Below are 20,302 nucleotides of genomic sequence, written 5' to 3' on the forward strand. Positions count from 1 at the left end.
TTATCTGGTGTTACCCTAGTGTGGTCTCATGGCCACTTGGCCTCCCCTCCAGTATGTGATCACAGAGGAACTCAGAATTACAGAGACCTGTAGATTACCCACTGCTGGCCTAAGAGTCAGAGGGGTACTCCTTTCCACGAGGCTGTCGAGGGTGTTTCTGGCCTGGCATTCCTCCCTAGATCTGACCTATGTGCTCACTGCAGCAATCTCTGCCCTCTGCCAGGGCCTTTGCTGGACTGCCAGGTTCCCATGTGGCTTGGTGGAGAGGATTTTGGGGAGAGTGGAGTAAGTAGTTGGCTCTCAGGGATTTTGTCTAAGAGAAAGTGAGATGGGAGAAATCAGGACTGACCTAATCATAACAGAAGGTGAGCTGTTTGGAGCATCCCCGTCCTGGACAGAAATTCAGGTATCATCAGTTTAACATGGAATCGGTCTGCTCTTGTATGTGGCCTGGAGATAAGGGTATTGGAGGCCTCTTGGCAGGAGGGACTCATTCACATTTTACGTGTGGAGAGAGCGCAGGCAGCAGGCAGTTGTTCCCAGGTTTGTCACAGGCCAAATGGCCAACTTTCATTTGGCCCTGTTGCCCTGTCCCCTCTTACCTCCATTGTTAGCCATGTGTTATAGCTGAAGCCCCAGTGGACCTTTCAGGAAGCTTGTGGACCATGGAAAGGGCCAAAAGGAAAAGCCAAAAACAATCAATGGGGTGGACTGAGTGAGACTGAGTCCCAGGCCTGTGTTCCTGCCTCCCATTTTCACCTTCTGACTCCCAGACCTCCTCTCCCCTGTTCCAAACTGACAAGTTGGGTTCGGCCTCCTTTGCCCTGGTTGTACCTTAGAGCCACCATGGTTGTTGCAGTCCCAGTGAGGAAAAGTGGCCCTGCTGGGACATCAAGCCCCACTGGATGCTTGGGACCACTGGGGTCACATCAGGGAGATCCTGCTGCCTGTCCTTTCGTTCCATTCGTTTTATATGCACAGGTTTCCCTGGAGCCCTTTGGACAGCGTATTTATTTACACCACCTACATTTTCAGAGAGACTCGTTTAAAGTGACAACAGTTTCAGCCTTTACTTGGACAGTGGGAAATGCATGTACTGAGCCCCACCCCAACTCCCAAACTCCGCAGTGGTGCATTTGCACTTCTAATTTTGAGGGCCTGGTAATGAGGCCAAAACCAAGGGTTGGTTCTCTATGAGACCAAGCAGTTTTGTTCTGTGCCAAGATGGCAGCCCCTACCCCTGAGCCCAGCCCTGAGGCCCGTCTCCGGCCTCCCAGAGTCCTTGCCTGGAGGGCTGGTCCGTTTCTAGATGGCCGGTGCTACGCCTTTAGTCAAACTCCCAAGTAGAACTCCCTCGCCTACTGCTGCAGCCGAAGCCTGTCCTTAACTGTGCAGTGATTCTTCTGCCATGGGTCAAAGCACAAACCTGGGAGGCAGAAACCCTGGAGCTCCTTCTTTTACACACTGGGCCCTGATATCAAGTCCAGATTCCGCTGCCCTTTTCTGGCCATTGGGTTGGGAGGGTTCTGGGGAAGGGCATTGGCACCTACTCACCCCTCAGTGGCAGAGCTCACTCCTCTGGGCCCTCCCTGCAGTCAAGAGACTGAATTCCAAAAGCCTTCAGCAGAGGTCCCCCTTCCTGCTGCTATTTCACTGGTCACTCTCCAGAAGTTGTCTTCAGAGGAATGCTTATCACACATGCTTATTTTCTTGTCCCTCCTCAACAGTCACTTCAGGTTTAAAGTCCTTATCTTTGTAACCCTGTGACATAAAGTCAGGAACATTTTCCCACAATCCACCCTAGCATAAAACATAACAGAATTTCATTCATCAGTTGTTATTGTGTAGAACCAATGAACATATTGGTCATTTGTCTGTATTTAACCTTTATTTGTATTGCTATATTTGAGCATTGCAAGATTGCAGAGCATGAGCGTGTGTATTTGTGTGATTCTTTAATTTCAGCTGCCTTAGGTTTGGGTAAAAGATGTAAAGAAAGGTAAGTGATTTTCTATCAGTTGTAAGACTTTGACCGTTTCCTGTCATCACACTTGGTGAAAAGGAGGTACCTGAGTATTGTGTTGGTGATTCTGAGCCAATACCCATGTAAACTTCAGTCGGGCAGCTTTACCTGTTAGCCGTTATCACAACTCAGCAGCAGTGTAGGGAAATTGTCTGGCAGAATGTCTTCCTGGGGTAGCCTTGTTAGGGACAGAGGCAGCGTCTGACAGGTGGAGCCTGAGAGAGCTGCAAGGTCACAGGAGACGGGGCAACTAACTGTGGCACAGGAACATTCTTTAAGGCAAGGCTTTTTCTGTACTCAGTGTTTATTCTGTCCTGAGAGAACAATCCATTCAGTGATTCCAAAATATAAAAGTCAAGTTGCAGATGTCCACGTGCCTGGAAGCTGGGGGAAGTTTTAGACACCTGCCCAGTTTCCCTCTCCCTGCCCACTGGGGCACGGCATGACATTCCAGTTTCTCCTGATGCTTTGGCAAAGGGGGCCACGATGGAAAGAACAGTACCTGAGAGATTTCTCTGTAAGAACACTCTTGCCGGAGAGACCCTTCTGCCTCCTGCTTTGCATTGCTAACAGTTATCAGCATTTTGTATTTCTTTAATGCAACCTAATAGGAAATTATTATTCAAGACAGACTCCTCTAGGAAATGCATAACCCAGGAGGCACTGTGTTCCTTGCTGAGAATCCTGAGTGGTTTGTCATTTTATATAAAATCACATCCTTCAAATACTGTGTGTGTTGGAGCAGCCAAAGAACTGTTCATCCCTCATGAGTAACTGACATTCAGGAAGCCCAGCTCCGTCATGCAGATGTCTGTCTTTAATTGCTAGCTCAGAAGTAGACAGAGCTTCCTGGGACCTGGCTGAAGTAACTGATGGATGGAACTCTTCTTTGGGGACCATTCCTAATATTTGCAAATGTGGTCAGAGCTCCATCTATGGAGAGAATGCCACCATATATGGTTTCATGTAATCTGTAATATTTGTTCCAACAGCCTTTAACATGACTATTGTTTGAGGGAAATGGCAACTTTTAATTCCCCTTTGATGCTTCTAGCTTTGTTGAGTATCTTAAGAACACATACAGTACTAGGTATCTTGGTACCTCTGAGGAAAACGTGTGGACTCTCACCAAAGTCCATTCTGCTCAAGACTGAGCGGTAGCATGTGTGCAGGGCAGCTGCAGAGGTGAATACTGACTGTCCCCTTTTTCCTCCACAGGGATATCTGCATTACCTCCACCTCCTCCACCTCTACCACCACCAGCAGCTCCCTTGCCTCCTGCGAGCACAGAGGCACCTGCCCAGCTCTCGTCCCAGGCTGTGAATGGTGTGAGCCGAGGGGCCTTGCTCAGCTCCATCCAGAATTTCCAAAAAGGAACTTTGAGGAAAGCCGAAACCTGTGATCACAGTGCTCCTAAGATCGGCTGAAGCTTCCTGTTTACACTTGGACGGGAAAGTTCTTTTTTATTCCTATTCACCCTACCCCACAAACTACCCTCTTCCTGGGATAAGAATTGCTGAGCCAGTACAGCCACAGACAGTACTGTTTTGCAGATGCTCACGTAAGCAGCTTTTCAAGAGGAAACTATTCATTCAGTAGAATAAAGTTAGGCTGGCATTTCTCCCTGAAGAAATATTTTGCTCCTTTATTAACCCTTTTGTAAAGGAGTCTTGTTTATCCTCTAATGGGCATGCTTTTGGGGCAGCAGCATATTGAAATATTTTCACCAACAAAAGTAAATGGACAGAAAAACAGTGACAATATTCAATCACAGCAGGAAATGGCCTTTGTGTTGCAACCCCTTCTACCCCATCAGACAGCTCCTAGAAACATTTCTCATAGTTCATTTCTCTAAAGCATTTTCTGGTTTTTAGATAACTCCAATTTTTGCTACCTTTATCTTAGACATGAACACTATAGTCCAAAGCATAGTTACATTGCTGAGTCAGAAAGCAACTGAGTTCTTCATTTTCCCCTCAAATATAATGGGGAATGTTCACAACATTGTTTTAAGTTCTAACAGGAATACCATTGTGGTTATAGAACTCAGGTCTGCTAAAGCAACTACTCTAGACCCATAGTTCTTTTTAGTGAGAATACTGAAACAGACAAAAATATTAACATCAGAAAAAGCTCTTGCCAATTAGAGGATCGTCTTAATCCTTAGCAATTAAGTCAAGTTTGGGGTTTGAGGGAGGCAGGTCATTATTACAACAGAAGTAAATTTGGCATCTATAGAAATCAATTACGATTTTTGAACAATTTATCTAAATATATCAATATATCATCCTTTTAGTGTTATCATTTATTAGAAAGATCCTTTATCCTGATTTGCTTAAACCTTTAAATAAATTGCACTTTAAAGGATTATAAATAATCTATTTAAAAATTCAAGTACACACATCAGTGTTGGTTACTATGCAGAGAATGTCATTGTGTATACTTTCATGTAATCTGTGATAAATGTCAGCTGTATTTTTTATTAAAATAAACTATGTCAAGAAAACGTGTCTGTAGCTTGACGAGATATTTCAAATGAGAACTTTTTGTAGCATCTGTTGTTAACAAAGAATACATTCACACTGTCTAAAGTTTCCTTCCTGGCTATCCTGTCTCTATTCTTTTGTGTCTCATTTTCCTTCTAAGAACAATCCTGTTTTGCTACTTAAATTAGGTACCACCTATATGCTTCTGAAACTAATTTAAACCCATTTTTTCTATTTCAGCTTCTAAAGAGGGTTGCATTTGACAGAATATCTGACTTTTGGCAATGGGAAAAACACCTGATATAAACTTTGCCATAATTTTTTTTTTTTTTTTTTTTTTTCCCGAGACGGAGTTTCGCTCTTGTTACCCAGGCTGGAGTGCAATGGCACGATCTCGGCTCACCGCAACCTCCGCCTCCTGGGTTCAGGCAATTCTCCTGCCTCAGCCTCCTGAGTAGCTGGGATTACAGGCACGCACCACCATGCCCAGCTAATTTTTTTTTTTGTATTTTTAGTAGAGACGGGGTTTCACCATGTTGACCAGGATGGTCTCGATCTCTTGACCTCGTGATCCACCCGCCTCGGCCTCCCAAAGTGCTGGGATTACAGGCTTGAGCCACCGCGCCCGGCCCAACTTTGCCATAATTTTAAAGAGAAGGCTATTAGAATTAGGCCTTTGAAGAGCCTGTGGATAAGTTCCTGTTCCAAGTGTGTTGCAGCCTAGCTGATTAGTTCCTGATAGAGGCTTCTGAGGCCTGAGTCCTTCTGAAGTCAGTTTTGCTGTTTTGCATAGTTCAGATATTTGAATACAGTTAATGGTCTTGTACAGTATCAGCTTATTTCCCACATGACACTAATTTCTTTTGTTGTTATTTTTAAGACAGGGTTTTGTTCTGTCACTCAGGCGGGAGTGCGGTAATGCAATCACGGCTCACTGCAGCCGTGACCTCCCAGAACTTCAGCAATCCTGCAAGCACACCACCAGATACATATTTTTTGTTTTTTGTCGGCAGGGTTTTTGCCATGTTGCCTCAAGTTGGCCTCAAACTCCTGGGCTGAAGCAATCCCTCTTGCCTCAGCCATCCAAAGTGCTGGGATTATAGGCATGAGCCCTTGGTGGCCCTAATTTCTGAACAGAATTTCAAGTTTTCGACCCACATTGATTTTTTTCTATTTCTTCTTTGTAGATATGGGATTTCACCACATTGCCCAGGCTGGTCTTGAACTCCTACACTCAAGAAATCCACCTGCGTCAGCCACCCAAAGTGCTAAGATTATATGCGTAAGCCACCACACCCAGCCAATTTTTTTTTTTTTTGTAAGATGGGAGTCTTGCTCTGTCGCCTAGGCTAAAGTGCAGTGGTGTCTTCTCAGCTCACTGCAAGCTTTGCCTCCCAGGTTCAAGCAATTCACCTGTCTCAGCCTCCTGAGTAGCTGGGACTACAGGCACGTCCTACCATGCCCTACTAATTTTTTGTATTTTTAGTAGACACAGGGTTTCACCATGTTAGCCAGGATGGTCTCCATCTCCTGACCTCATGATCCACCCGCCTCAGCCTCCCAAAATGCTGGGACTACAGGCTTGAGCCACCACGCCCAGCCTAGCCAATTATTTTAGTATAAAAATACAATTAGTCATGGCTGGGTGTGATGGCTGGCTCATGCCTGTATCTCAGCACTTTGGGAGGCTGAGGCAGCTGGATCACCTGAGGTCAGGAGTTCCAGACCAGCCTGTCCAACATGGTGAAACCCCACTCTACTAAAAATACCAAAATTAGCTGGATGTGGTGGCTAATTTCCCACTTCTGAGGCTGAGGCAGAAGAATCGCTTAAACCTGGAAGGTGGAGGTTGCAGTGAGCCGAGATTGCACCACTGACTCCAGCTTGGGCGACAGAGCCAGCCCTGTCTCAAAAACAAACAAACAATTAGTCATAGTTAGGAATTCTTTTATTCCTTATCAAAACAAACAGTAGATTATATGCTTTAATTTTATACATATGGACATATCTTTCATCAGGACACATCCATACTTTGTCCTTATAGTGAGAGAAGGTAAAACGTTATACAATTTTATTCAAAGAACATGGCCACTCTAACAGACAAAAGGAAGCATGGCTTCTAGTGCAGGAGAGTGGAGAGTTTTCCATACACAAACACGTGTAAACCTCCCTGTACAAAAACACCTGCTGTTGCTTTAGAGATTGTTTTTCTTTATGAGTAGTAAAGTCTTGAATCCAGGTGCAGTGCCGGCAAGTATCAAATAAATTTCAGCGACTTGATATTCAAGTCCAAATTAAATATTTAATGTTTTCTTTATTGCAAATATGATGTCTTTGACCTGAGGTATAGAGTTGTCTTCTAGAATCTTTGCGTAAGGCATAGGGACGTCAGCACCAGTGACACGAACAGCAGGAGCATCCAGGAAGTTGAATGCAGGACCTAGGAGAAGGAAGGCTGAACTGAGAGAGAGTAAATGCCAGCTGGGCACTACCACCTTGGCACAGAAATGTGGCTGACCAGGAAGAGAAAACATAAGGAATCCTAATTATGGGGAGCTGCTTTCTGGATTTGCTTTTAAAGTATTTACCTGAGGAGAAATGCCAAACTTATAAGTTCAGAGTTCAAGTCATTTGGCCACCCCTAGCTTTCAATCTCTTTATCCTGTACATACGTATATCGTGTATTCAGGTACACGATGTTAGTTACTGTGCTTGACTGTATTCTAGAACCAGTTTCTTTGAAATACCTTCCATGATCCTGGCACAGATTTCAGCTCCTACTCCAAACTGTGGCCAGCCTCCTTCCACAGTTACAAGATGATTTGTCTTCATGACGCTGGCTTCTATGGTTTCCATGTCCATTGGTCTGATGGTACGCATATTTATCACCTAAACAGGTAATATAATAAACTTTACAGAGTGACCGCAGCATAAATAGAGCCTTATCCCCATAATACCATTTCCTTTTTTTCCTGTTAATCTTTGGATCTAGGAAAATCTAATCTGCCCATGAATAGGCACATGAATATATACACTGTAAAAGGAAGAATTTTAAATAATACAAAGATTTATATGTCTACTATAAGCAGCTCTGTGCAGTTATAGGATTCATTTATCCTCCTTCACTTTATTTTTTTGAGACAGAGTTTTGCTCTTGTTGCCCAGGCTGGAGTGCAGTGGTGTTATCTCGGCTCACTGCCATCTCCACCTTCTGGGTTCAAGCCATTCTCCTGCGTCAGCCTCCCAAATAGCTGGGATTACAGGCACACCACCACATCTGGCTAATTTTTGTGTTTTTAGTAAAGATGAGGTTTCACCATGTTGGCCAAGCTGGTCAAACTCCTCACCTCAGGTGATCCACCACACCCAGCGAATCCTCCTTCACTTTAAATTCCTTCATCAAAATGAGTAACAGTTAACATCTGAGTGCCTACTGTGTACCAAGCACTACACTAAGTGTAATTCTCACAACTGCCCTATAACAGGACAGTATTCCTATTACAGCATTTCTTCTGATGAAACAGATTTAGAGTACATAACACATCCAAGTATAACTAGCACATGGTAGGTTTCTAAAAGATCCAGAAACTCAGAATGGTGAGGTAGGAGCATCACTTGAGCCCAGAAGTTCAAGGTTAGTAAGCCATGATCCAGCTGCTACACTCCAGCCTGGGCAACAAAAGAAAACCCTGTCTCTCTCTCTCTCTCTCGGGGTATGTCACTGAGAACCAGGAGAGGTTCAGAGAGCTCCCAACCCTGTCTCTCAAAAAAAGATCCAGAGCCTAAGTGACCGGAGTAGTAAAAAATATATGAAATGCAGGCAGGTTCCCAGCTTTAAGCAGAGACAGAAATGAGTGAAAAAGCAAGGTTTTACATCTAATTAACCTGTTACAGAACTCAAAAGTCCTATTTCTGGGTCTTAAATCTAAAAGGAGCCTGTCTAATTCTTTAAAAACAAGTAAATGTGGGGTGGGGCACAGTGGCTCATGCCTCTAATCTTAGCACTTTGGGAAGCTGACGTGGGCAGATCAAGAGGTCAGGAGTTCGAGACCTGATGAACACACTGAAACCCCATCTCTACTAAAAAGTACAAAAATTAGCCAGTGTGCGTGGTGGCATGTGCCTGTAATCCCAGCTACTCAGGAGGATAAGGCAGGAAAATTGCTTGAACCTGAGGCGGAGGTTGCAGTGAGCTGAGACCGCGCCACTATACTCCAGGATGGGCGACAGTCTCAAAAAAACAAACAAATGTCCACTCACCTCACATTCAACTCCCTCTTTAGATAGCACTGCTGCAGCTTCTAAGCAGTGGCCCACAGGTCTTGAATGGGAAACCACAGTTATATGTGTTCCTGAAAACAGAGTGGTCACAGATCAGAGATCGGGTGGAAACTAAAGATGCTACACCACTCTGCAGCCAGCTGTGGCTCTTGTTCATTCATAAAGTCTTCAACTCAACTTCATTCCAGTGAACTGAGGAGTGTGGCAGCCTTCCTAGAAATAAAACACAAACCTCTCGGACTGAAATCTAGAAAAGCACAAATGGATGAAAAATTGGAGCATCACACATTCTTGAGTTCATCCTATAATTTTTCAAAGTAAATGGCAATAACTTCTAGATTAAATTTTACCAAAATTGACAGGCTGGATTAAAAATACTGTTTAAATATATATCTTGGTTCTCTTACCTTGCCTTTCTATTTTGGCTTTTCCAATAGGAACTAGAAAATCTTTTGACTGTGCTTCTGGAGGAAATTCAAAAGGAACCCCATACATCAATTCATTCTCTAGCATCACCACTGAAAAATATCATAAATATTTAAACAAAAGTAACTAATCACATCCAGAATGTCTAAAACTGTATACAAAGCAGTATCATTCATCTTGTGAGAAGTGTCACTGTGCTGATTAGCCTTATTTCTACCACAACTGGCAGCCTTGAGGACAGTTTAGGTACTTTGTAACTAGAAACTAATTTATAGTTTGGTCAATATAATTTTATCTATTGAGGTTAAACCAGTGTTGTGGGTGTGCAGTAAATGTCTCCTTTACCTAGCTGGCACCTTTATAGTCAGAAGTAGGAAAAGCCCATTCTTTACTATCTTTACTACATAAATTATTAACATTTTATATGATACATCTAAGCCTGACTAAAAGCCTTTAATGATTTCCTCTGTGCAAATATATCACTTTAGCTTTTCAATCTTCAAAAGAAAACAAAGGGTCCCTGTGCTGACCTGGATTGTTATCCCGAATGGCTGATTTAATAAGTCCTTTAGCATCCTCTGAATTCCAGGGACTGACCACCTTTAAGCCTGGGCAGTGCCCATACCATGCAGCAAAGCACTGTGAGTGCTGGGCAGCTACACCTGCTGAGGCACCATTGGGCCCCCTGAACACTATAGGCACAGACTGAAGGCCACCGGACATGTAGTAGGTCTTGGCAGCTGAGTTTATAACCTGGTCAATGGCTTGCATGGAGAAATTGAAGGTCATAAATTCACAAATGGGCCGCAAACCAGCCTGTAAAATAAAATATTTGTATGTTAAAAAGACTAGAAATAGCAATAAAGAGTGGCAAACAATCACTCCAAGTCTTCTAACATTCAAATGATGTTTTTTTATTTTTATTTTTTATAGACAAGGTCTCACTGTCACCCAGGCTAGACTGCAGTGGCGCAGTCATAGCTCACTGCAGCCTCTAACTCCAAGGGTCAAGTAATACTCCTGCCTCAGCTTCCCAAGTAGCTGGGGCTATAGGCAAGCACTACTGCATCTACCTACTTGGTGGTGTTTTTTTTCTTTCCCAAATGATGTTTTTAAAAGGTGATGTTAAATCTCTTTCGGGCTGGGCACGGTGGCTCACAACTGTAATCCCAGCACTTTGGGAAGCCGAGGCAGGTGGATCACTTGAAGCCAGGAGTTCGAGACCAGCCTGGCCAACATGGTGAAACCCCAGCTCTACTAAAAACACAAAAATCAGCTGGTCATAGTGGCACAGCTTGAAATCCCAGCTACTTGGGAGGCTGAGGCAGGAGAATCGCTTGAACCTGGGAGCCGAGATGGGCAACAGAGTGAGACTCCTCAAAAAAAAAAAAAAGAAAAAGAAAAAAAAAAAGAAATATCTTTGGATGAGCTTCATAAAGAGTATTACATACCATAGCTGCACCTACAGCAATTCCAGCAAAGCCCATCTACAAAGTAAAACATAAACATAAGTGAAAATCCATAAAAATTAGGACAATGAACATTAACAGACATGCCCAAGGGTCAGCTCCCCACTGGATGACTTACCTCTGATATGGGAGTGTCAATAATCCTCTTGTCTCCATATTTCTTCCATAGCCCTCGACTAACCTACAATTAAGAGTTGATCCCTTAAGTGTATCTGGGGGTAACAGTGACCTCAATTTTGCATAACTTTCATATATTTTAGTTACCTTGTATGCCCCATCGTACTGGGCAACTTCTTCTCCAAGGAGAAATACCTTCTCATCTCTTTCCAGCTCCTCATCCATGCCCTGGTTTATAGCATCACGAACTGTCACCTGTCACAGGTATGCAAAAACAGTCAATAAGCTTCAGAACTGTTGAGGACTCAACTAAGATTTTCTTCCTTTCTTTTTACCTAGGGTGCCCACAGCATACAATGTAAAAACACTAGAACAGGCTTCTCTTTAAAAACCCAAGAATTCTCGCTGGGCAAGGTGGCTCACACCTATAATCCCAGCACTTTGGGAGGCCAAGACGGGCAGATCACGAGGTCAAGAGATCGAGACCATCCTGGCCAACATGGTGAAACCCCGTATGTACTAAAAGTACAATTAGCTGGGCATGGTGGCGCGCACCCACAGTCCCAACTACTCGGGAGGCTGGGGCAGAAGAATTGCTTGAACCCGGAAGGCGGAGGTTGCAGTGGGCCGAGATCGTGCCACTGCACTCCAGCCTGGCGCCTGGTGACGGAGCAAGACTCTGTCTCAAAGTGGGCAAAAAAAAAAAAAAGCCCTCAAAGAATTCTAAAAGTAACATTTCTATCCCACATAGCTGGTCTTTGACTGTATATATTAATGTACTGAGCACTCAATAGGTGCCAAGCACTGCCACTTTGCATCCAGAATGTAGGATTTGCTATTTTAATACAAAGAATGGTAAAATATAGTTAAAAAAAGGAAGGAGGGGAGAATTACCATACAACCCGTCAATTCCACTTCTACTTATATACCCAAAAGAACTGAAAGCAGGGATTCAAGCATATATTTGCACATCAATGTTCACAGCAGCATTATTCACTAGACAAAACAAGGCTGGTGCAGTGGCTTACACCTGTAATCCCAGCACTTTGAGAGGCCAAGGCAGGTGGATCACCTAAGGTCAGGAGTTCGAGACCAGCCTGGCCAACACAGTGAAACCCCGACCCTACTAAAAATATAAAAATCAGCCGGGTATGGCGGTAGGCGCCTGTAATCAACTACTTAGGAGGCTGAGGTAGAATTGCTTGAACCCAGGAGGTGGAGGTTGCACTGAGCTGAGATCATGCCAATGCACTCCAGCCTGGGCGACAAGAGCAAAGCTCTGTCTCAAAAAAAAAAAGAAAAAAAATAGGAAATATTGGGTTGGACTAGGTGGTTCATGCCTGTAATCCCAGCGCTTCAGGAGGCTAAGGCAGGCAGATCACTTGAGGCCAAGAGTTCAAGACCAGTCTGGGCAATATGGTGAGACCCTGTCTCTCAGCTACTCAGCAATCCGAGTCGCAAGAATCCCTTGAACCCAGGAGGTGAAGTTGCAGTGACACTCCATCCAGCCTGGGTGACACAGCGAGGCTGTCTCAAAAAAATATATATCTATATCTATATATATATATATAGATAGATATATACATATATAGACTCACACGCACACATACATACACATTATATTCAGCCTTAGGAATCAAACTCTGACGCATGCTACAACATGGATGAACCTTGAGGACATTACGCTGAGATAAGGCGGACACAAAAAACCAGATGATTCCATTTATATGAGGTTCTAGATGATTCCATTTATATGAAGCAGCCTCATACAGACAGAAAAGTACAACAGGGGTTACCAGAGGTTTGGGGAAGGGAAATGAGGAGTTATCATGTAATGGATAGTTTCTGTTTGGGATGATTAAAACGTTCTGGAAATGGATGGTGGTGATGGTTGTACGACATGGTGAATGCACTTCTGATGTCACTGAATGATACACTTCTAAAAAGTATATTTTAAGTTAGGTGTATTTTACTGCAATTTAAAGGAAAAAAACATGGAGTGAGGGAGGAAACGCCTAGTCTTAGTTTTCTCCCACTGCCCAGCCAGCTGTGAGGAGGTGACTCGCCGGTGTGATTAAGTGTCAGGCGGCGAAGGCAGCAGCAGCAGGAGCTCCACCGCGGGTGCAGGCTCCGCAAACCCAAGGCCCACGGCGCCGGCCGGCCACGGCGCAGGCGCGACTCCGGCCTCCTTCCCGGAGAAGGGGGCCCCTCCCCGTCCTTGTCCGACGAGAGACCCCGCCTGTTACCTGCAGCGCAACTGGCGCGGTCCTGTGAAAGCGCCTCTTCAGCAGCCCGGAGACCTGGCAGGGAGAGAAGAAGATGATGAAGGGCCACAAGGTGGGCAGGGGTCGCCCGGAGATACAGGTTGTGCGCGCTGCCTACCTGGCGAAGGGGTCTCCACATCAAGCCAGACACCGCCGCCATCTTGGTCGTGTCCTCTATCCGCTAGCAAATGACAACATAGAGAAGCCGACAGACGTGAACAGGCCCCGCCTCCCCGGCACAGGCCAATGGTAAGGCGCGGCGCCTGCGTGCCCGGCCCACCCGCCCACCGGGTGAGGGGCCGCGGGGCCGGGCGGAGGTGGAGTGTGGCTGGCCCTGCCCCTCTTCCTGGAGCCGCTTCAAATCAACTTTTTTGACAGCAGGCGGTGGCCGACAGGCGGGGTGCACGCTGGGCACACGTGCCTGGTCGGTGTTGCTTGAAGCGTGGGGACTAGAAGTCAGATACTGAGGAGCATGATCTCTGGAAGCTGGAGAGACCTTAAGAGTGAGGCCGACCTGCTGTGGATGTTGGAATCCTTTGGGCTCCAAGAAGCGCTTACACACGCTCTAGTGATGGGGAACTTACCACTTCATGAGTGAGCCTAGTCTTCCCTGGACAGTGCTGTCTGTTGATTCCATATAATGCAGACCATAGCTTTCATTGATTGCAGTAAGCATCTAGTGTGAGCCAAGCATTGTGATATGTGCCTTATAGCTCATTCTCCCCCCCACTTAGGTAATTAGTGTACTATTATCTCCATTTTGAAGATGGGTAAATTGAAGCAGAAGTTGATTAAATGAGCCGATATTTTAATTTAGGACTGTCTGACTCCAAAGCATGATCTTTTCCCACTGCTTCCTAAAGCAGAAGTTGGGGTTCTGCTTGGGGGAAGGTTACAACTTTAGAGAAGGCCCTAAGGGGAGGTGCCAAACACTTGACGATAGGGACAGCCTCTGGAAGCTCATTAGTCTTAGTTTGGCCCTTGGGGATCAGATGGGACAACCGGGGACTCAGTCTCCACCCATCCCCAAGACATTCCAAACATTCCCTTCTGTGGATCACAGCTGCAGGCTGCCAAATTAGGAATTTGCAACTTCCAAATTAGGGTTTTGTGAGCTGTGATGAGGAGTCTGGGTTTAATCTAAGGGCTCTGAGCCCAGTGCAGTAGTGCGTCTAGTGCCATCCCTAGATGATCCGTAGGTTGCTGAGTGGGAATGGGAGTGGGTGGAGGCAAAGGCAGAGCAGGGGGATGCCGGGATGTCTGTGGCAGCGACAGAGCTGGACTAAGAGGCAACTTCCAGATGAAGAGGAGAGGGACCGTTTTGAGATCTGTTTGGGCTAGAATCAATAGGAATACTGTAAGTAAGTGCACGGGAAGAGCTGAGGAAGATTTTGGATTTTTGTCGTTGTCATTGCTGGATGGATGGATGGGATGGGGCAAGGGAGGAGCCTGGGGCGGTGCAAGTGGGAGGAGCTGGGGAAGTAAGAGTCTTTTTTTTTTTTTTTTTTTTTTTTTTTTTTGAGATGGAATCTCTCTCTGTTGCCCAGGCAGTGCAGTGGCAACCTCAGCTCACTGCAACCTTTGCCTCCCAGGTTCAAACTATTCTCCTGCTTTGGCCTCCCGAGTAGCTTGGATCACAGGCACCTGCCGCCATGCCCGACTTTTTTTTTTTTTTTTAAATAAAGACGGGGTTTCACAATGTTGGTCATGCTGGTCTTGAACTGCCGACCTGAGGTGATCCGCCTGCCTTGGCTTCCAAAGTGCTTGGATTACAGGCGTGAGCCACCACGCCTGGCCTCTATTTTTTTAAAAATTTATTTTTAGTTTACCATATTGGCCAGGCTGGTGTTGAACTCTTGACCTTAAGTGATCCACCGGCCTTGCCCTCCCAAAGTGCTGGGACTGCAGGCATGAGCCACTGCAGCCAGCCTTTATTCTTTAGATGACTGGGACATACATACCCAGGTTGGCTGGAGCCTAGGGGCTAGTCAGGGCTAGAGATAGAAATTTGGGGGGCTGGGCGCGGTGGCTCAAGCCTGTAATCCCAGCACTTTGGGAGGCCGAGGCGGGTGGATCACGAGGTCAAGAGATGGAGACCATCCTGGTCAACATGGTAAAACCCCGTCTCTACTAAAACTACAAAAAATTAGCTGGGCATGGTGGCACGTGCCTGTAATCACAGCTACTCAGGAGGCTGAGGCAGGAGAATTGCCTGAACCCAGGAGGCGGAGGTTGCGGTGAGCCCAGATCGCGCCATTGCACTCCAGCCTGGGTAACATGAATGAAACTCCGTCTCAAAAAAAAAAAAAAAAAAAAGAAATTTGGGGACAGCTGCATAGAGATGACCTTTACTCTCTGGGACTCTGTCTCATTTGTAAAATGGACAGATGGTATCTTCAAGGTATGGAATCAACACCTTCTGAGTCTCCCTTACCTGCCACCATCATCTAGTCCCATCAGTCCCTGCCAGGAAGCCTCAGGAATGCCCAGCACTTCCCAGACTGCCACAGTATCCCTGAGAAACTCCTGAACTTGAGATGTCAGCCCCCAAAAATTCCTGGGTGGTGCTCAGAACGAAAATGTGAATCAGTCCTTTCTACCTCCTCACGACATAGCACCAAAACATGTCAGGATCAGATTTGCCAAGCAAAAGGAGATGTTATAGGAAAGGAGTCCCGATCCAGATCCCAAGACAGGGTTTTTGGATGGCACACAAGAAAGAATTCGGGGCAAGTCTACAGTGCAAAGCAAAAGCGAGTTTATGAAGAAAGTAAAGGAATAAAAGAATGACTATTCCATAGAGAGAGCAGCCTCAAGGGCCGCTGGTTGCCCATTTGTACGGTTATTTCTTGATTATATACTAAAAAAAAAAAGGGGGTGGATTATTCATGCCTCCCCTTTTTAGACCATATAGGGTAACTTCCTGTTGTTTCCATTGTATTTATAAACTGTCATGGCACTGGTGGGAGTGTAGCAGTGAGGATGACCAGAGGACACTCTCATCGCTATGTTGGTTTTGGTGGGTTTTGGCTGGCTTCTTTCCTGCAACCTGTTCTATCAGCAAGGTCTGTATGACCTGTATCTTGTGTTGATCTCCTGTCTCATCCTGTGACTGAGAATGCCTTAACTATCTGGGAATGCAGCCCAGTAGGTCTCAGCCTCATTTTACCCGGCTTCTATTCAAGATGGAGTTGCTCTGGTTCACATGCCTCTGACAGAGACATCAAGATGAAGGAATGGGCCGGGCGCGGTGGCTCAAGCCTGTAATCCCAGCACTTTGGGAGGCCGAGGCGGGTGGATCACGAGGTCAAGAGATCGAGACCATCCTGGTCAACATGGTGAAACCCCGTCTCTACTAAAAAAATACAAAAAATCAGCTGGGCATGGTGGCACGTGCCTGTAATCCCAGCTACTCAGGAGGCTGAGGCAGGAGAATTGCCTGAACCCAGGAGGCGGAGGTTGCGGTGAGCCGAGATCGAGCCATTGCACTCCAGCCTGGGTAACATGAGTGAAACTCCGTCTTAAAAAAAAAAACTAAAAGCCAAAAGATGAAGGAATGATGGCCCAAAGAGAAGCCAGAATCTTGACTGTGGTCCAAACAAAGGACAGTATTCTTGAGCTATGTTTAATAGAGAGATCCAGAAAAGCCAGGAAGACTGAGTCTGTGTAGCTAGTCTGGCCAGCTCAGTCAGGAAGGCAATGTGAGTCACAGGCCCCAGCTGAGAATGTTCTTTTCAAATAATGACTGTGGACATTTAGAAGTATCTTCATTAGTACATGTGCCTTCCTTTCAAACTCCAACTGATCAGTTTGGAAAGGGTGGGTGGAATTTTCTGTTTAAAAGTTGTTAAAGAAGAAAGTCAAACTCTGTAAAATAAAGAAGTTTATTCTGAGCCTCATAGTTTAGTGACCTTGGCCCATGACGTAGCCTCAGGAGGTCCTGAGAGCATGGGTTCAAGGTAGTTGGGTTACAGTCTGGTTTTATACATTTTAGAGAGACAGACATTACAGGCAAAGACATAAATCAACACATGTAAGGTATACATTGGTTGAGCCAGGAAAGTGGGACCTCTCCAAGTGTGGGGTGGGATGCTTCCAGGTTATACATGGATACAAAGATTTTCTGATTGGCAGTTGGTTGAGTTAAGCTTTGCCTGAAGAGTTGAAGTCACCCTAAAGAATAAGAGGGGTTATGGAAGCCAAGGTTTTTATTACATAGATGAAGCTTCTGAGTAGCAGACTTCAGAGTAAATAAATGGTAAATGTCTCTTATCAGACCTTAAAAGGTGTCAGATTTTTTTTTTCTTGAGATGGAGTCTTGCTCTGTTGCCAGGCTGGAGTGCAATGGCACAATCTCGGCTCACTGCAACCTCCACCCTCCAGGTTCAAGCAATTCTCCTGCCTCAGCCTCCCGAGCAGCTGAGATTACAGGTGCCTGCCACCACACGCGGCTAAGTTTTTGTATTTTTAGTAGAAGTGGGGTTTCACTATGTTGGCCATGCTGGTCTCAAACTCCTGAACTCGTGATCTGCCCACCTCAGCCTCCGGCAAGTGCTGGGATTCCAGGGGTGAGCCACCATGCCCGGCCACAGACTCTTAAATTTCTCCTGGATCAGGGAAAAACCTGGAAAAGGAAGGGGATTCTCTACAGAATGAAAATTTCCCCAAGACATGGCTTTGCAGGGACATTCCAAATATGTCAAAGAAATATATTTTAGGGTAAAATGTTTGTATTTCCTTTAGACCCTGTTTCTGTCATGTGATGCTGTAACGGTGTCAAGTTTGACTTTGGCATCTTATCGCTATAGAGAGTCTGTTTTGTCAGTCTTAAGATCTCTATTTTAATGTTAATGCTGGTCAGTTGCACCTAAACTCCAAAGGGAGGAGAGTATACTGAGGCTTATCTGATCTCCTTTCCCATCAAGTGGCCTGAACTTGTTTTTTAGGTTGTCTTGGGGATCCCCTTGGCCAAGGGGGTGAGTCCATTCAGTTGATTGGGGCGGGGGGGGTGCTTAGAATTTTGTTTTTAGTTTACAGAGTAAAAAACACAAAAGGTCAAAGTGGTGAATCTTAAATCCATAATCTTTTCAAAATGACTGTATATTTCTATACTCAATAGATTTTCCTAAAAGAGATTTCAAGGTGTAAATTGGCCAACTAGGCTTCCCTCAGAACTAAATCTTTGCAGGATTACAGCAAATATTTTTACTTAAGAACACTTTGGATTCTTTGTCAGTTGTGAGAAAGTCCTTCATTCAAGGTTTTGGGCTGGGTGCGGTGACTCATGCCTGTAATCCCAGCACTTTGGGAGGCCAAGGCAGGAGGATGGCTTGAGGCCAGGAGTTTGAGACCAGCCTGGGCCACAGAGAGCTAGTCTCTATTAAACACAATAAGATCTTCTGTGTACCTTTACCCAATTATATAGCCATAGTTGTCGAAACCAAAAGTAATTGACATGGGTACAACTATACTATTAACTCCAGGAGAGACTTTATTCAGGTTTCATCAGTTTGTGTGTGTGTGTGTGTGTGTGTGTAGTACTATAGAGTTTTATCACATTTACATTTTCATGTAGCTACCACCGCAATCAGAATATGGAATTGTCCCTTGTCACAAAGAAACTCCCTTGTTACCTCACAGTCACATCTTCCCCGACTCCTAACTCCTGGGTACCACTGATCTGTTCTCAAGTACTATGTTATTTCAAGAACATTATATAAATAGAATCATACAATATGTAGCTCTTTGAGATTGCCTCTTGTCATCAGCTGAGTGCCCTTGAAATCCATTCAAATTGTGTATCAAATTTTGTTCCTTTTTTTTTTGTGTGTGTGTGTGTGTGAGACAGAGTTTTGCTCTGTCGGCCAGGCTGGAGTGCAGTAGCACCATCTTGGCTCACTGTAATCTCTGCCTCCCAGGTTCAAGCAATTCTCCTGCTTCAGCCTCCCGAGTAGCTAGGACTACAGCCGAGGGCCACCACGCCTGGCTAATTTCTGTATTTTTAGTAGAGTTGGGGTTTCACCATGTTGGCCAGGCTGGCCTCGGAACTCCTGACCTCAAGTGATCCACCCACCTTGGCCTCCCAAAGTTCTGGGATTACAGGCATGAGCCACTGGGTCTGGCCAAATTTTGTTCCTTTATATTGCTAAATAGTTGTGTGACTGTATCAGTTTACCCTTTCACCCATTGAAGGACATATGGGCTGTCTCCAGTTTCAGCTTTTATCAATAAAGCTGTTATCAACATTGGTTGTAGAAAAACAGCCTGCTGCATGGCAAGAGTAACACCATCTTGAAGCAAAACTGCCATGATGACTGATGTTTGATGTCTGCATACCAAGGTGTTCCCCTTCCCACAAGGTCAAGAAACAATGCCTGTCGCATCTAACTCTTCATACAGAAACAACGCCTGTACATAGATAACCCTCATTAAAGATGCTTATTTAACTTCCCCAGTGGTCCCTAGTTGTTTCCCAAGAGGGTCTAAGACATGACCAGCTGCACATGTTTTACCAACAACAGCTTGCTAATTAAAGAATATTTTCTGGAAAGCAGGTAGGTGTGGCCACCCACCGTCTCTTGGCTGCCAGAGACTTCACTTCTGTTTGCAAGTCTATATTAAATGTTTCCTTCTGAGAAACTGGATTTTTCACCCTCTGTCTCCAGCCTCTCAGCTCCCTTTGCCTTTGGGAGTTTACACAGACCTGCTCACCACAGAACATTGGTTTACAGGTTTAGGGGTGAGCATAAGTTTTAATTTCTGCAGGAAATTGTAGGTTGTATGGTAGTTGTATGATTGTATGGTATGTGTATGTGTAAATTTTCAGAATCTGCCAAACTTTTTTTCCAGAGTGGCTGTGTCATATAATGTTATATCCCAATGTATGAGATATCTGGATCCTTTCCAGCACATGGTAATATTATTATTATTATTATTATTGTTTTAACTATTAAATTATTTTAATTGATTGATCACAAACCATTAAGCAAGCAAAATGCTAATTAAAATTTTTAAATAAAATTAAAAAAAAACAAGTGCAGAAAACAGCATTAAAATGTTTGCATAATTACACACATTTTAACACTTCCACATTCTTTTGGGAACCCAGACTTTTAAATTTTGGAAACATGTTAACTTACAGGCAAATAAAATGAAAGCAGATGAATCGTTTCTATGTATAATTACAATCTATAAAACAACTTGCCTAGAGTCTTATTGCTAGCAGTTGAATGATTT

The 20,302-nt window shown here is 44.8% G+C and overlaps 2 protein-coding genes across 16 annotated transcripts in view; one reads left to right on the top strand and one right to left on the bottom strand.

Moving 5' to 3' along the window:
• PXK (PX domain containing serine/threonine kinase like) overlaps window positions 1-4,533 on the top strand; it is a 94,414-nt gene extending 89,881 nt beyond the window's left edge. For 9 of the 15 annotated variants that reach the window (XM_032290288.1, XM_032290280.1, XM_032290281.1 and 6 more), the window contains one exon: window positions 3,242-4,533. Coding sequence is in view for 9 of the 15 variants with exons in the window: in XM_032290281.1 (XP_032146172.1) it covers window positions 3,242-3,450 (209 nt within the window). In the remaining 6 variants the exon portion in view is untranslated. Of the gene's footprint in view, window positions 1-223 lie in introns of all 15 variants that reach the window. The other 6 variants (XM_032290289.1, XM_032290290.1, XM_032290292.1 and 3 more) reach the window with 3 other exon arrangements.
• A 1,906-nt stretch (window positions 4,534-6,439) lies between these two features.
• PDHB (pyruvate dehydrogenase E1 subunit beta) lies at window positions 6,440-13,291 on the bottom strand. Its single transcript, XM_032290296.1, has 10 exons — window positions 13,185-13,291; window positions 13,049-13,102; window positions 10,950-11,057; window positions 10,804-10,866; window positions 10,668-10,703; window positions 9,747-10,032; window positions 9,198-9,308; window positions 8,770-8,861; window positions 7,257-7,398; window positions 6,440-6,949 (listed from the first exon to the last, which is right to left on the bottom strand). Exons 1-10 carry the CDS (start codon window positions 13,224-13,226, stop codon window positions 6,804-6,806), a joined length of 1,080 nt encoding a protein of 359 aa, XP_032146187.1. The 5' UTR covers window positions 13,227-13,291; the 3' UTR covers window positions 6,440-6,803.
• Between the last annotated feature and the right edge of the window lie 7,011 nt (window positions 13,292-20,302).

Source organism: Sapajus apella, unplaced genomic scaffold (assembly GCF_009761245.1).
Source record: "Sapajus apella isolate SASKATOON/1434 unplaced genomic scaffold, GSC_monkey_1.0 scaffold23, whole genome shotgun sequence".
Lineage (NCBI taxonomy): Eukaryota > Metazoa > Chordata > Mammalia > Primates > Cebidae > Sapajus > Sapajus apella.

Excerpts from the sequence above, each read along its gene's own strand:
- PDHB (XM_032290296.1), bottom strand. The coding sequence starts at position 13,226 with ATGGCGGCGGTGTCTGGCTTGATGTGGAGACCCCTTCGCCAG. Across the intron at positions 11,058-13,048 it reads CCGCGCCAGTTGCGCTGCAG|GTGACAGTTCGTGATGCTAT; the intron begins GTAACAGGCGGG and ends TACCTGTGACAG. Across the intron at positions 9,309-9,746 it reads CATTCGGGATAACAATCCAG|TGGTGATGCTAGAGAATGAA; the intron begins GTCAGCACAGGG and ends GATATTTTTCAG.